This window comes from Poecilia mexicana, unplaced genomic scaffold (genome assembly GCF_051168715.1).
Source record: "Poecilia mexicana isolate PSO_F unplaced genomic scaffold, ASM5116871v1 scaffold_23, whole genome shotgun sequence".
NCBI lineage: Eukaryota > Metazoa > Chordata > Actinopteri > Cyprinodontiformes > Poeciliidae > Poecilia > Poecilia mexicana.
The window spans coordinates 1,851,448-1,866,935 of record NW_028263392.1 but is presented as its reverse complement, the minus strand read 5'-3'; the positions used below and the strand labels follow the sequence as shown (position 1 = coordinate 1,866,935).

Here is a 15,488-nt window from a genome sequence, read left to right as displayed (position 1 = left end):
AATATTGTTTACATACCAAATAGGTTGCTTACCTACGAATTCAGCAAACCCATGTTAGTTTCAGAGACAGACTCAAAGGTTATACATTAGAACTGCTTAATGGAAAAGGAAAATAATAAAGACAAATGAATGTTATAAACAAAGTTTTTTAAGTTGATGTACTTGATATGACTTGAAGATGACTACACATTTGCGTTTGTGCACAGATGTCCATGTTTTGTTTTCTTGACGCTCTTGACTTAAAGACACAAATGTAATCGTATGAAAACACAGCTGTGGATCCATTTTGAATCACTTTAAAAGCGAGTTAATATCTAAAATTGTGGTGTGTGCTCATTTCCTTCCTCTCTCAGCACATCGTTCAGCAAAGACGTAGCGCTTTTAGCCACATCTCTGTCGACACAGAGACCACAGTGTCTACAGTCCATCAGTGTCTCTCAGTCAGAGCTGCCTCCTTTGGTACAAGATGATCTTTCTGCTCGGTCTGCTTTGCTCCATCTGGGGAGAACCTGTAAGAGGTTTCAACTTTACAGAGGATCTCCGTCAGCTCGCTGTGGGTAACAGCTCTGTTTACATCGCTACAGAGGAGAATCTTTACCAGCTGAGCCATGACCTGACTCTGATCTACAACCTGACCCAGAGAGGGATCTTAAAGAGAGGGGACCAACCGGATAAAGAGGAGTTTTACAGAGACCCCATGAAGAAGGCCTGGAACACAACTTTCAGAGTTAATGTTTTATTACCATTTGTTAAGAATGACACATTGATCAGCTGTGGTGTGACTGGAAACAAACTCTGTGGTTTCTGTGAAGTTCTGGACCTGAAGAACATCAATAAGCTGGTTTACCGTGAACCCATCCAGGTGGGACCTCGGAGGAGCAGCAGTGGGTCTGTCAGCTTTCTGGTGGATGTGAAGAATTCAAGTCAGACTGAGACTTACATTCTGACAGCGATAAAGAACCATAGAGACAAGACAGAGTGTAGCACTGATTTAAAGACAATCAACCTTCACAACACCAATCAAAAACAGCCTGGGGAAATATTTTCCTGGTCTGATCAGTCAGGTGATAAACCTGGGATCCAAACTGAAGCTGATGTAGATTTTGTGGACGGATTCCAGATCAACTCAACAGTGTATCTGTTCTCCAACGTGGCATCAGGAGGTGAAACCAACAAAGTCCGTCTCATCTGGCTTCAGGCTGAAACCAACAAAACTCAGACTCTGGAGTCTCTTCGTGGAGCGACTCTCAGTTCCTCTGGAGGTGAAGGCAGCAGACTGCTGGCCTCCTCGGTCGTCCCAGGTGGTCAGCAGGTCCTGTGGAGTGGAGTGTTCAGTGTGGATGAAGGAGGAGAAAACACTGAGCTGCTGCTGTTTGACATCAGTCCTGATCTCAGCAGGGAGGCAAACACAGATCCTGACTTTTATACATCAGTGAACAAGCCAAACAACCCAGTAAGTCGCTGTATTAAACATAAACTACTTTCAGTGTTGATGTTTCATGTCTTGTTTTACTGAGTCCTGGATGAGAATCTCCAGCTGAGTTTTGCATGATTCAAATGAGACAGAGAATATTCAATAAGTGGAAAGGTTGGGTAATTTATGTTTATGATGTAAAGGTTGGTATGGCTTCATGGATTAGTCCATTTCTTTTTCACTTTTAAATAATTTTAAATAAACTCTTATTGTGTTCAGTTTTTACCTTAAATTAAACCATTTTCAAAAATTTTTTAACTTTACCATCTTTATGAATTTTGGCAGTGTCTACATGTTTGTGTTTGTTTAGTTTTCTGAGTGTCATTTTAGATATAAAATATAGTCATTCAAAGCCAGCTTATTAGAATCTGTCCCAAAACCTCTGTATAAATCTTCCCTAAGTTTACAATTCAAAGAACAAGACAAAATGTTGAAACGATTCTCTCTGTTCCTCAGTCAGTTCGGCTCCTGAAACCAAAGGCTGTGCTTTTGAAGCAGAACTTCATGAGTTCTGTTCTGGCCGTCAGGCTGAACAACTGGATGGTTTTCTTCATTGGAACAGCAGATGGACAGCTCATCAAGGTGGGTAGGAAACTAACAACTGAGAGGAAAAAAACTGTTTTAGCAAAACAAGTAGCAAACAGAATTTTATGAATCATGTATGAACACCATAACTATGTCACTGTGAAGATGACAGGGTTTAACCTGGACAAACCCCACAGAGGACCAGGGATGTTATTTAAATAGAAACACAATCCAACAAGCTCTTTGTTCTTTAAGAGCGTCTTTCAAATTTGAAAATTATTATGCTAATTGTTATACAGCCTCAGAAAGAGATGATTCAAAATTAAAATAGGATTCCATTCAACCCTGTTTCTTAGATACGTCTTCTACCTCTAACCTACACTGTTGTCGTTGTCATCAGCTTTCTGTGGACAGGAAGTACCAGCCCTCCTGTCCACAGATCCTCCTCAGAACCAGTGGAGACAACAAAGTGTTTCCAAAACTCCAACTGGATCCAGTGGATCACAAACATCTCTATGTGCCGTTTAAAAACCAGGTAGATTGGAGCTTCTTCATGTGGCGTTCACTTACCCTGCCTGTTGATGTGTTTCTGAAACATGGTGTTCTGCTCCAGGTTCAACGTGTTCCAGTGTCAAACTGCAGAACTTACCAAAATGTGAAGGATTGTCTTTCTGCCCAGGATCCATTCTGTGTCTGGTGTGTCTCTGAGAAAAGGTCAGAGAAACTTCATCTCAGCTCCATCCTTCATCTCAACTCTATGATGACACATTTACATTTTTCAGCTGCTCATTTAAAGACGACTGCAGAGGTTCAGAGAGGCTGTCCATCCCTGATGAATCCAAGCAGGAAATAGTTTCTCACAGATTTCTGAAGGACTCCACAGGAGAGGTGAGTTATTAATAAATTTATGACTGTTTTCATCTGGAACTATCAGTTATTATCATCTTATTTTTGTTCTTTTCTCAGATGAAAATAATCATCCAATCACACCTGACTATGGAGAAGAAGGTTCAGTCTAACTTCACCTGTGATTTCTCTACAACCTCCACCCAGCTTTGTAAAAAACAAGGACCAAAACCACAGTACCCACAATGCACCTGCATTCTCAATGACCCCATACCTGCTGATGGTCAGTGATGGTCAGGAAGTCTTTAAACATTTTGTTCCAGCTGTTAAAGTTCCATACTTTATCTTTGATGTACAGATTTTGATGTTACCGTGACGATCAGACTTGGAGACACATCTCTGTCAGAAAAAATAAAGATGATCAAGTGTTCCAGTATCCAGGGGCAACCAAGTTTTCACCTGTAAGTTCATTTATGTTTTAGAATACAGATTTAATAACAACTAATATCATCATAAAGTCTAACAGTATAAATTAACTCCAGTGTTTTCATAACAACATGGAGGTCTACTCTGCATTAAATCTGAATAATACAAATATTGTAGCTGATATTTAAATCCTTTTGTAGCTGAAAGGAAAAGATTAATGTTGAATCCTGAGAAGCTTCATTCTGCTCAATGTTTCATTAACATGAATGATGCATTATTAGTGCAGCTTGTTGTTTCTAAATGAATCTGTATCAAGTGTTGTAATGTTTGAGTAAAGCTGAGATCAAACTGGCCTGTTTTCTGTCCAGGTGTCAGCGGTGCATCAGAGCAGGATGTGGATGGAGACAGAACAGCTGCTCCTGGGCCTCTGATGCAGTCAGCAACGTAATCATGAAACATTTCATGATTTCATGAAATTTAGAGAAATTTCTCCTCAGATAGTGCATGATAGACATAATTACATTTCTTAATTACATAATTACATTAACCTCTATTGTATCTTTAACAGTTTCTGTGTTAAACTGGACTAATGTCAACTGGAACAGCTTCATAAAATGATCTGATGATCTCTCTTTCTTTCTTTCTTTCTTTCTTTCTTTCTTTCTTTCTTTCTTTCTTTCTTTCTTTCTTTCTTTCTTTCTTTCTTTCTTTCTTTCTTTCTTTCTTTCTTTCTTTCTTTCTTTCTTTCTTTCTTTCTTTCTTTCTTTCTTTCTTTCTTTCTTTCTTCAGGACATTTGTATAAACATCAAGCCATTAGGGAGGAACTTTTCTGTGAGTCACATTTTTTGTTCATCTGACACTCACCTCATACATTTTCAGTATAACTCTTTGGTAATGTGAAACATTTGTATTTTCTGCTCCTTCAGGAACCAGAGATCTTCTCCGTCTCTCCCAGTGTTGTGTCTTTCTATGGCAGAAATCAGGCTGTGCTGTCGGGTCGTAACCTCAGAGATGTGACCAGAGTCAGGATTAAAACTGACCTGGACTGTGACCCAAAGGAGTGAGTCGCTTTATTTTTTACTACAGTCATGTGGAAACATTATGTCTCGCCAATGAATGTACAATTCTTCTAAAGTATGTGAGCCAAGAGATCTTTGGATTTTACTACTAAACTAAATGTGTATAATATATAGATTTCATACACAGTTGTACGTAGAATATAACTAACAGACCAAACCTTAGAAATTCTCAATTTAAAACTCAATGCTTTTAAAGCAGATTAGTGTTATTTAGCATATTTAGCAATTCACAATTTTAATGGTTTTATATCCCTTTCATGCATGAATTATGATCCTTTGTGTCAGGATTTTTTTCCAATTTTTTTTTTGATTTTCTTAAGGCATGAAAAAAGGTAGGACAAAAATGTAAAAAAAAATATTTTATTTTTTTTCAGGTGATCATTTGTAATTTTCTCCAAATATAAAGTTGTTATTGAAAAATAAATCAGTATCTTTAGGGGTCATCTGATGTCACAATATTTTCTTTTTTACCTGCAAGAGTCGTCTACAGTAGAAGGTGGATCAGGGTTGGTTGGCATACTTTTTGTCTGTCCGCCATATTGGATTTAACAAAAATAATTTGGAGTTGATGACCAGTAGTTGATAGTGTATTTTATGATACATTAGTGTCCACTTTAGTGGTCTGTGTGCATTTGTAACATAAAAATCCACAAGAAGCACAAGAAAATAGCTTTTAGATACTGTCCACTGTAGTGATCACTATGCTTTCTCTCTTGCTCTCGATGAAGGCGGACACTTTTTTCCTCTGTTCCCTCCCTGCCCATGCCTGCCCTGTTTGCTCTGTTTTTGTCCTGTCTTTTTCTATATTTTTGGAGCATTTCTTTGCACATCACCCAAATCTACAAATTATGGATCTGGTCAACTGATCTCTCAATGCAATTGATCAAATTCAGATTCACCCTGGATTTATTCATTATAACAGGACTGGAGCTTGTGGATTCCTAGATTATAAACAAATTAGTGACGGATTTGGCCTAACTAGCGAACACTCGGACTGTTGGTGTGGACAGAGACGAGGACTCTAAAACTCACAAACGAGTTGGAATTGATCTTGGAGACTTTGCTGGTTTCGGATCAGTGGAACGACCAAACTAATTTGGACAATTGGGAACTGAGATGTATCGGAGAGACTTTAGGGAAGATTGAAATTTATAATCTCCCCGACCTAAGTCATTCTGTTTCTGAATTGGCTTTCCCCGTGTCACCTTGGAAGGGCTGCATATTTCTAATCTCCTTGAAGATATGTAAACATAACGCTCTTTCCCACCTCAACCCCCTCCTGTATTCATGGAGCTGTGGAGCTGAGCGCTCCCAAGGACATCATTCCCCGATAAACAACACCTCTATCGGACTTTGCCAGAAGGGTCAGCAAACTGGTTTCATGGCCCTTTGACATCACCGCCTTCACTCAAGTCTCTGTTTTGCCCTTTGTTTTGTCTGAATGTTGCGATTTGCCCTAATGTGTCCTTTCTTCTTTTTTGTTTTTCTTCTTTCTTTCTTTCCTTTGGTTTGTTATTTTGTTTGTATTTCCTTTTAATTCATGTAAAGCACTTTGAATTGCCTTGTTGCTGAAAATGTGCTATGTAATTAAAATTACCTTACCTTACCTATGCATGAAAGCGATATATAGAAAACATACATTTTATTCCAGTCTTATTTGCACATTTTATCTGATATTTATTTTACGGAATTTTCACCTCTTTCTTACTCAGCATCCATTAGATTGAACGTTTTCAAACACAAGTGTTTTCCTATTGGTTCTTGAAACGTTCATTCTTTCATTCTAATGTGCAAAACTTCCCAAATATTATGTATAAATGATTAAAAATACATATTTTCAACATATGTCTGATATTGCTGAGAACCATGATTCTACTTTGTCAGTTTTATGGGTTTTTGTGATGCATATGACAGTTTTTTTCTCTCTCTGTGTTCTCAGATCTCCTGTGTTAAGCAACAACGGCTCCAGTCTGACCTTCCACATTCCCAGCACAGAAACTAAAGGCCTGGTCAAAGTCTGTGTTCTCCTTCCAGATGGAAGTTGCCACGGAAAATTCACCATCACCTATCAGTCTTCACCAATCTGCACTGATATTACACCAAGCAGCAGCTGGAGAAGGTATTTCAATGTTTTTGCTAAAAATATTGAGCGTATATGGAACCAGTCTGTGACATTAAGCTCCAGTGTATTTACCTTAGTCAATAAAACAGTGATGTCTGAAGCCAATTAAGTTTTATTCAGAGACATATTCAAAAATGTGGTGTGGTGTTGGTTGTTCATGCTTCAAAATCTAGCAATGAAGCTGAATTAAAATAATTCTGCAAATGGGAGTGAAAAAAATCAGCAGCTAATTGTAATACAACCAGTTATTGGGTTTAAATCATAATTAACTCCTTCCATATAGGCAGGTCGGTTTGAAATTTTTTTTAAAATAAACTAATCATCTGAAAACTGCATTTGGTTTTTATTTAGGTGATATCTGATGACATGTTTGAAAACCTGAACAATTTAAATGTGACAAAAGCAGAAACGGAATAAATGGATAAAGTATTAAATACTTTTTCAAACTACTGAATGTGAACAAGGGTTACATTCAGTGGTTCAGTTAGAACAATCACAGGTGGTATGCTGTTAAAAAGTAAAGTGTTTGTCCTCTCTGTGTCCTCCAGTGGGGGCAGGAAGGTCACTATTTCTGGGACTCACCTGAATTTGGTGGAGGGGATCACACACAGCCCCACCCTGCAGGAAGTCATGCCTCTGATGAGCAGCAGCTATCAGGTAACTCTGCAGACAGAAACTCTGTTATCAGCATACAGTGAACTACATGGTGCTACGTTTCTACTTCAACAGACTCTCGTCTATAAAACACCTGCAGCCAAAAACCCTCCGGTGTCCAGCAGCAACGTGTTTCTGAAAGTAGCCAATGAAACGTTGAAGTGCTCAGAGAAAATAACTTACTATCCTGACCCAGAGTTTACCAGCTTCACAGCAGTGAAGGAAGGGAAAGATGTCCGCATCACTATTCAGGTACGGCAGGTTCTGTCCACATTTGTTCACTCAGACATGTTGATGTTATTATTGAAGGGGAAACTGGTTTTGTTCTTTCAGAAAAAGGCAGACAAGCTGCAGATGACAGAAGCAGAGCTGTTGGTTGTGGGAATTCAGAATGAAGTTGAACATTCCTGCATCATAATACCTGAAGAAATCAAGACAGAAACCTTCATCTGTGAGATCAAAGACCTGCAAAGCTCTGACATTGATATGATCAAGGTGAATCCTACAGTTAAAGTGGTATAAGTTTAATTGAAATGATGTTTTTTATTTGCAACTACAACAGCTTTACCAATCAGTCTCTCACATTACTTGCAGTAGACCTTCTCCTGATATGCATTTATAGTTTTAACTTTTCTTCTGATTCCAGCTCAAAAGTCTTTTTAATTAGTTCTGTCTTTCTTTTCAAGATCAATTATGGAGAAACATGGATGAATCTGCGTGTTTTGTCTTCATTTCATAAAAACCTCCTGATCCTGCGGCTCTTGCTAATACCCTGCGTTATCGCTGGTAAGTATCTGAATGAGGATGGCTGATGTTTTGATCCACCAGCTTATTGCACCAAATAATGTCAGACTTTTTATCAGCATTTTCTACAAGTAAGCTATTATAACGAATGCCATGTTAATGTGGTCATTTGTCAATGAGCAGGACATTTCTATTTGCTCTTTTATACAAATCAGCATCAATGATTCCACTCTGAACCTGTTTGTCTTTCAGTGTTGGTGTTTATTTGTCTGCGGGAAAAACGAAATTCACGGTTGAGAAAAACCAAATCTGATCACCTGGAACTGGAAGACATTGCTGAATGAAGAGGTTGAAGAGCTTTGTACTTGACAGCTTTATGTGCAATGACATTTCTGTAGTTATGTATCTCGGTGAATTCAAATGACATGATGACTTGCCATGCAGCACCTTAAAGCATTACTATTTCACAGGAAGTTCACAAGAATAACCAAGAAGTACTCCCATTATTTTAAGGTGCCATAAATATACACAAAACATTTCTTCATTATGGATTTAATGAGTCATTGTTTACTTTAAAGATTAGGCAAAAGCAAAACAACGTTTTAAACAACACTTCTAAACCAGAACTATCAGTCTTGTTTAGGCCACAACCTACTAAACAATTAGTCATTCAGTTTCTAAGCGCTAATAGAAAGTAATTTGACATACTCCTAAACAAACTGTGGTGGTATAAAATTGTACTGTGTGCTGGTGCATGTTTATTTTTATTATGTTTATTATGTTATGCATTTAGCTGCAAAACAAATTGTCCCTTGGGGACAATAAAGTTTATCTGATCTGATCTGAGCAAAGCTCTGATGCACATTAATGTAGAACATTCTGGAAGCTCATGTCAATTCTGCCCATTTTCGCAACATAAGTGAAACAGCGAGTTCCTGTTTGCATGGTCTGTAAATACAACGTCCTCTTTAATTAAGTCAAAAGTTTTCTTGTGCATTGTTGAAATGTCACAGTTTAAAAAGTGTCAGTTTCATTCTGTGGTGACTCATTTTACACTCAGAAACTGAACACGGGGTGGAATACTTAGTCCTCCACAGAAACATGAGAGGCTGATAAGTTCCACAGAAAAAACTACGTTTGGAGTGTCTAAAGTGTGACACGGGGGCCATTTGTGGCCCCTGGAAGAGTTTTGTGTGGCCCTGGACCCAGTTCAGGAATGGCTTAAGTTTATACTACAGCAAACTGATGCAGTTCAAGACTTTTTGTGTTTTTCCTTGTTTGAGATTTTGAATTACAAATTCAGATCTTAAATATTAAAATTTAGGTACAAAGCAAATGTTTTTTGCTTCTATTAGCCATAATCTTTTCTCTCTTTTTTTTGCATATCATAGTAAGTAGGGATTCTCCTGCGACTTTATGCTCAAAAACACACACTCAGTGTCATGCTCACGAACACAGTGTGTGTTCTTGTATAGTTCTTGTATAATTAGATTCAAATTCTTTAGTAAAAAACAAACAAGTAAATAAAAAATAAAGTGCTATTTCTTCTGCTCTTCATAAAAGCCTATACCTGAAATTAAGGTGCTTTTTTTTTATATAACTGAACACTGGCTTTAATGTTACGGTTCTTCCTTGTGAGTGGAGCGTCTTCACTTCAAGTCTAAAAACCAACTTTAACAAATGTCACAGACAGAGAAACTGTTTATCATCAGAGGGCGACAATCACACCCTGAACCAAATACATCAACTATATTACCTAAAATGGTAATGTCAGCAAAATTTACTTCCTTTTTTACTGTTATTTTTGTTTTCAACTGCATTTTAAGCACACATATTTAGAAATGTTCTTAACTTCAAATTTGCCATGACAACAGCAGCAGACGGGAGAAGTAGCCTTTAAGATAAAAATTAAAAGTGCTACTTGCTCTGATGCAGGGAACACAGAATCTAAAATACAGAGAAGACAGAAGAACTAAGATCTATAGAATCATGATCAATAAGAATGTACATTCAGATGAAGCTTTTGTTCATCAGATATGAAGTATGTTTTAAAAATAACCTATAAGCAGAGATTAAACATACTAAGTATAGAATTTTTTTTTTGGTGGTCTGATGTGACTTTCTAATATTAAATTCCTGGTTTTATTAAATAAGTGGAAAATAATCATATAAAACAGCAGAGCTGGTAGTAACTAGTTATGTTTACTTGAGCAACGTCTTGGAAAAAATTAACTTGTATGAGTATTTTTACTATGCTGGACCTTTTACTTTTCTTACTTACTTTATTTCACTATTATGAAGTAACGCTACTCTAACTTGAGTCAAAGTAACTTTACCGAATGAAGAACAAGTTTGTTTTAACCAAACGTTCACCACAAACCTAAAGGTTTTGTTAGTTTCATAAGTTTTATATTGAAGGAAATTGATTTTTAAAATTTTTTATTTTACCTCATTTGGTTGTTTTGTAATTATGTTATTTTATATGGTAATATTTACACTTTGATTTTAAATTACCAACATTTCCAAAGAACTAAATCTTGGTCCGTCTGATGATGTAGTTCTTAAATTTTAAATGATTGATGTTTTGATCAGTTACTGAGTAGTGGAGCAGATTTTCATCAAATACGTTTTTACTCTTAGTTGAGTCATTTCTAGGACTGATACTATTTACTTTTATTTCAGTAAAAATATGTTGAAGTAATAATAATATGATTTTATTTATAATGACCTGTATATCATGAGATCTCAAAGGGCTACAAAGACTTAAACAAACAAAAAACAATTACAATTGTAATAAGTTTTTTTAAGTGGACTATAATATGAGTCCACTTATCTGGACTCATAGAAACGGTTTCAGAAGCAGTGAAACCACTTTGTTCATTCTGACTGAAAGCAGGCTGGTTCTTCACTGCACTGATATTGTTCATATGTACACACCAACTAGTTACTGAGCAAAAATAGAGTTTGACATGAGGTTTAATTTACATTAAAAAAAATCTCTCCCTCACCCGTAGCTGAGGAAGTAACTATCGTACTGACCTTAATGAGCTGCCCATCAGGTGTTCCGATGAAGAAAACCGTCCAGCTGTCCTGCTTCACTGCCGACACGGAGCTCATGTGTTTCTTCTTGAATAGAACAGCCTGCGGTTCCAGGGGCCTCGGTTCTGACTGAGAAACAAAAACATGAAACATGAAAGGTTTCCTGAAACAAATATATAAATAATACCCATAAACTAACTGATCCTGCTACAGGCACATTTTAAGTCAGCCATGTTTCTCCATCTCTACAGTGTATCGTATCAAAGAAAATTACAAAAATAAAACTTCGAAACAAAATGTCAACACTTTGTGAAGAATAACATAAAGGGTTAAAGTTTTATTTTAAGTTACATGTACGTTATGTGCAATTGATATTTAGTTGAAAAAAGAAAACAGTTTGTTAATGTACACATGAACCACCAGTAGGCGGGCAGGTGATGACAGATTCTGACTGCGTCTCTAAGGCTGAGCCCACATCACTGAGGAAGCTCATTTCAGCCACTCGATCTGATCATGTCATCAGCAAAAAGCAAAGAGACTCCAAGGTTCACAAACCAAACATCCTTCTTTTTGTGACTGAGCCTTAAAAGTCCTGTTCATAAACAGGGTTGGTGTTGACGGACAGCGCTGGGGGGTTTCTGGTCAAATGTCCCATGGACCTGAAGTCTGATTAGCTGGTAGCATAATGCCACCCAACTTGCATGGAACCTTATTCTGACATTCGATGTGGTGAGCCCACATAGATGTGTTTCATTCTGTGTTCCTATGTATTATTATTTTTTAATATTTGCACTTGATAATCCAAAACTATTTAAGTATGAAAAACAACGATGAACAGAAGAAATCTGCATAGGTGTGAATTTATACACACACAGAAAAAAAAACACTCACCGGGTTGTTTGGCTTGTTCACTGATGTATAAAAGTCAGGATCTGTGTTTGCCTCCCTGCTGAGATCAGGACTGATGTCAAACAGCAGCAGCTCAGTGTTTTCTCCTCCTTCATCCACACTGAACACTCCACTCCACAGGACCTGCTGACCACCTGGGACGACCGAGGAGGCCAGCAGTCTGCTGCCTTCACCTCCAGAGGAACTGAGAGTCGCTCCACGAAGAGACTTCAGAGTGTCACTTTTACTGGTTTCAGCCTGAAGCCAGATGAGACGGACTTTGTTGGTTTCACCTCCTGATGCCACGTTGGAGAACAGATACACTGTTGAGTTGATCTGGAATCCGTCCACAAAATCTACATCGGCTTCAGTTTGGATCCCAGGTGGACTGCTGTGGATCAGAGTGAAGTTGGGCCACAGCTGATAAAGTGTCTCTGCTGTAGCAATGTAAAGATTGTTGGTGCCAATGCCCACCTGCTGAATGTCCCCTTTAAAGGAGAATTCACCTTTCTCCTTCAGACTCCAAGCAGGTTCTCCACAGATCAAGCAGAGCAGACAGAGCAGCAGGATCATCTTGTTCTGATATACTGACAGACGCAGGTCAGTTTGATGTCCGTGTCTCTGCTGTGAAACGAGTGAAAGTGCTGCATCTCTTTGAAAATGAGGAGGGGCCATCTGCAAAATCACAGCATCTCCAGTTTCACTAGTGATAAAATCTAAATGTTCAGGCTGCATTTCAGCCAAAGTCTTGGCATCAGTGAGAGTCTGTCAACGTGTTTCACAATTCAGCTCTTTTTCAGAGAACACTGGCGGTAAATCAACAGAAAAGCTCTGAGGTTCAACCTTTTTATTTTATATATCTATATATATAATTCTTTAAGTTACTGACTGCATGCTATATGCTCCTTGAGTCATTTAACTGATCAGGTTTTTATTAGTTTGAAGTGTGAAGTCAAAAATGATGTTCTAGTTTTAAAGGGAGATCATTTCCTGATCTGCTTATAAACCAAATATTCAGTCGTCCCCGAGACCTGGAACTTCAACTGGATTTCACTTCATAAACAGGAGCATCTCCATCATCCCTCTCATCCTCTTCATCCCCCTTCCTTAGTGTTTAAACAGAAAACACAAACCTTTCACAGCTCATTAATTCCCATAAAGATGGCATTTTGCTTATAGAGAGCATGCAAAAAAAAAAAAAAAAAAAAATCAACCAGCCTAAGTCTAGAACCTTGTGGAACAAACACAATTGTATTTTTTTAAAGCGTTTTGTTCCCATAACATTGACCTCTAATAAAATTATGTGATCACATTTGTGGTTGTTCTTTGGCTTAGCAAGACATACTGCATATTCACAACTCTTTAGCCAGATGCTAAATGTGATCATTAGCCTGACTGTAAACTGACCTAACAAACCACAACAACAACAACTGAACAGTTTCCTCAAGGAGTGAAGATGATAAAATAGAAATATAAATGAAATGATATCTTGGGTCTTTTTAAATTTGAATACCTTCTTAAACTTATTTTCTGTTTCATCTGACAGTTTCTTCATCGTGAGAGTTTCTTCGGCCCAGTGTTATCTCCACCTTCTGCGGTAACCAAAAAAAAAAAAAAAAAATGCACACAGCCTCCTAAAATATCTCTGCTTTGGTTCCGTTTTAGACGTCAAGATACATGCCTGCAAAAGATGCAAGATTTCCTGAGAACTACTTCAGAAAGTTATGCAACATTTAACAGTTTCCGTACCCGTTCATCACACCTTTGATACAACCTCGAATCGAAATTTTTACAGAGATATTAACTTAGATAAATCTGTTTATGGAGCTTTTTTCATTAGTGTTAGACATTAGAAAACATGCTTATAAAAGTTTGGATTTTGCATTCATATTAAATTCAGGCAAGGCTGTTTTTAAACAACTTAAGTGCATGCACTACAAATATGTGCAATTAGATCAGGTGCGAGAATTCAAGACATCTTTGCCAAATCTGTAATATTATGTTCAGGGAATGTATTACACAGAATGATGTTCACATTGATACAGATTTATGCATTAACTCTGTTATTAGCCAGTTCATGAAGTTTATTAGTGATGATATAAACATTCTCACCATCCATGTAGGCCAGAAAAGCTTAGACTATATCAGAGGTTCAGAACTGGCTGACACACCACACCACAAAACTCAATTCTACATACCAGTAGCTTGCAGATATTATAAGTTTTGCGTCTTTTTCATGGTACAGATCTTGCAGCTTTGGCTAAAAACAATAGGAGCAAGCAGGACCCTGAATCAATGTATGTGGCATAAATTTAAACAGAAATACGTCACCACCTCTTGTGGCATATACCTTATTAGAAACATGGTGTCATAAGAGAATCGGAATAGTGGAAGATCCATCAGTGAGATACAATCAGCAACAAACCGGGGAGGGGACATTGTCCACATTAAAAACCAGCCTGGATGTCCAATGAAGATAAGGTCATTTTATTTACTTAGTACATTTTTAGCAACAAGGCAATTCAAAGAACACAGTGTACTCTTCATCGCGTGTGATGAAACATGAGAGCTCACCACATTCTGGCTCCTGTTTGTGATGTGGTGAGCCGAGCAGCAGCAGTTACAGCTTATCTATCACATGTTGGCTGGTGTGTGCCGAGATGTGGCCATGATGTCCTTATGCCAAAGCTGAAACCTCATCATGCTCTCACTGGGGGGACAAGACTCCATTTTGTTACAAATCTATTGGTTCTTCAGCTGCTATCCATCCATTCATTGCCTTTATCAGCTTATCATTGCTGATGTATAAAAGAACGTTTGCAAGAGAAAAGATATGAGAAAAACCTGGAGGCAGTTCCAGGATGGAAGCCACCCTGGGCGGCTGCCCATGTCGTTCATATCAGAAACTGCCAGTGATCATCTGTTTGATAATTATTAGCTCATCAGCAAATTTATCAAGCTTAATTTTTGTAGTAAATGAGAAGGTACTAATCATATCACATCAGAGGAAAAAACAAAGGACTGAGTAAACATCCCTGAGGGCTCCCATCCATTCATCCATTTTCTAGTGTCCCTAGTGGGGTTGGGAAGAGTGCTGGTGCCTCTCCAGCAAATGTTTCAGGCGAGAGGCGGGGTCACCCTGGACAGGTCGCCAGTCTGTCTCAGCCTGAGGGCTCTCATGCTCCGAAATTGATACATTAATAGATTATTACTGTCATGATCCGTGTTTCTGTGTGATCCTGTTCCCTGTGAGTCTCTGTTTCTTCCCTGTTGATTGTCCCAGGTGTGTCTCGTTCCCTTGATTACCCCAGTGTGTATTTAAGTCCACCTGTTGTCTCTGTTTCTTGTCGGGTCCTTGTCAAACGTACGTCTTACGTCCTGGTCTGTGTTAGTTAGCCGGCAGAGTAGAACTGGGAAGTCCTGTGTCAACGTCAGCTCTAGTTGTCAGTCTTCTGTGTAGCAGTGCTACCGGTATTAGCTGCATGCTATTCTCTGCCATGCTGCCTGTATTGGACTGTTGAGCTTTATCAATAAATTCATAATTTTTCATCTATAACCTGGGTCCTGTGTCTCTCCTCACCACTATAAACACCAACTCATGACAATTACTTAGAAGAGGCATATGAAGCATATATAGATGTTGCATATGTCTTATGTTGCAACATCTACATAAGCAACATAGCAACAACAT

At 38.1% G+C, this 15,488-nt stretch overlaps 2 protein-coding genes across 2 annotated transcripts; one reads left to right on the top strand and one right to left on the bottom strand.

Annotated features, from left to right (window-relative positions):
• Positions 1–381: 381 nt before the first annotated feature.
• On the top strand, positions 382–9,437 carry LOC106911684 (plexin-C1-like). Its single transcript, XM_088003108.1, has 16 exons — positions 382–1,453; positions 1,931–2,056; positions 2,400–2,534; positions 2,613–2,713; positions 2,782–2,887; positions 2,966–3,128; positions 3,204–3,306; positions 3,640–3,715; positions 4,061–4,102; positions 4,198–4,331; positions 6,290–6,469; positions 7,021–7,129; positions 7,202–7,378; positions 7,460–7,621; positions 7,813–7,912; positions 8,123–9,437. Exons 1-16 carry the CDS (start codon positions 467–469, stop codon positions 8,212–8,214), a joined length of 2,793 nt encoding a protein of 930 aa, XP_087859234.1. The 5' UTR covers positions 382–466; the 3' UTR covers positions 8,215–9,437.
• A 697-nt stretch (positions 9,438–10,134) lies between these two features.
• On the bottom strand, positions 10,135–12,501 carry LOC148152461 (uncharacterized). The gene is made up of 2 exons (XM_088003109.1): positions 11,801–12,501; positions 10,135–11,038 (listed from the first exon to the last, which is right to left on the bottom strand). Exons 1-2 carry the CDS (start codon positions 12,470–12,472, stop codon positions 10,847–10,849), a joined length of 864 nt encoding a protein of 287 aa, XP_087859235.1. The 5' UTR covers positions 12,473–12,501; the 3' UTR covers positions 10,135–10,846.
• Between the last annotated feature and the right edge of the window lie 2,987 nt (positions 12,502–15,488).

What these genes read in the sequence shown, in the direction of transcription:
- LOC148152461 (XM_088003109.1), bottom strand. Translation starts at nt 12,472, where the DNA reads ATGGCCCCTCCTCATTTTCAAAGAGATGCAGCACTTTCACTCGTTTCA. An exon ending in TGAACAAGCCAAACAACCCG is followed by an intron (nt 11,039 to 11,800) that starts GTGAGTGTTTTT and finishes TTTGTTTCTCAG; the next exon opens with TCAGAACCGAGGCCCCTGGA.
- LOC106911684 (XM_088003108.1), top strand. Translation starts at nt 467, where the DNA reads ATGATCTTTCTGCTCGGTCTGCTTTGCTCCATCTGGGGAGAACCTGTA. An exon ending in TGAACAAGCCAAACAACCCA is followed by an intron (nt 1,454 to 1,930) that starts GTAAGTCGCTGT and finishes TCTGTTCCTCAG; the next exon opens with TCAGTTCGGCTCCTGAAACC. An exon ending in GGGCAACCAAGTTTTCACCT is followed by an intron (nt 3,307 to 3,639) that starts GTAAGTTCATTT and finishes TTTTCTGTCCAG; the next exon opens with GTGTCAGCGGTGCATCAGAG.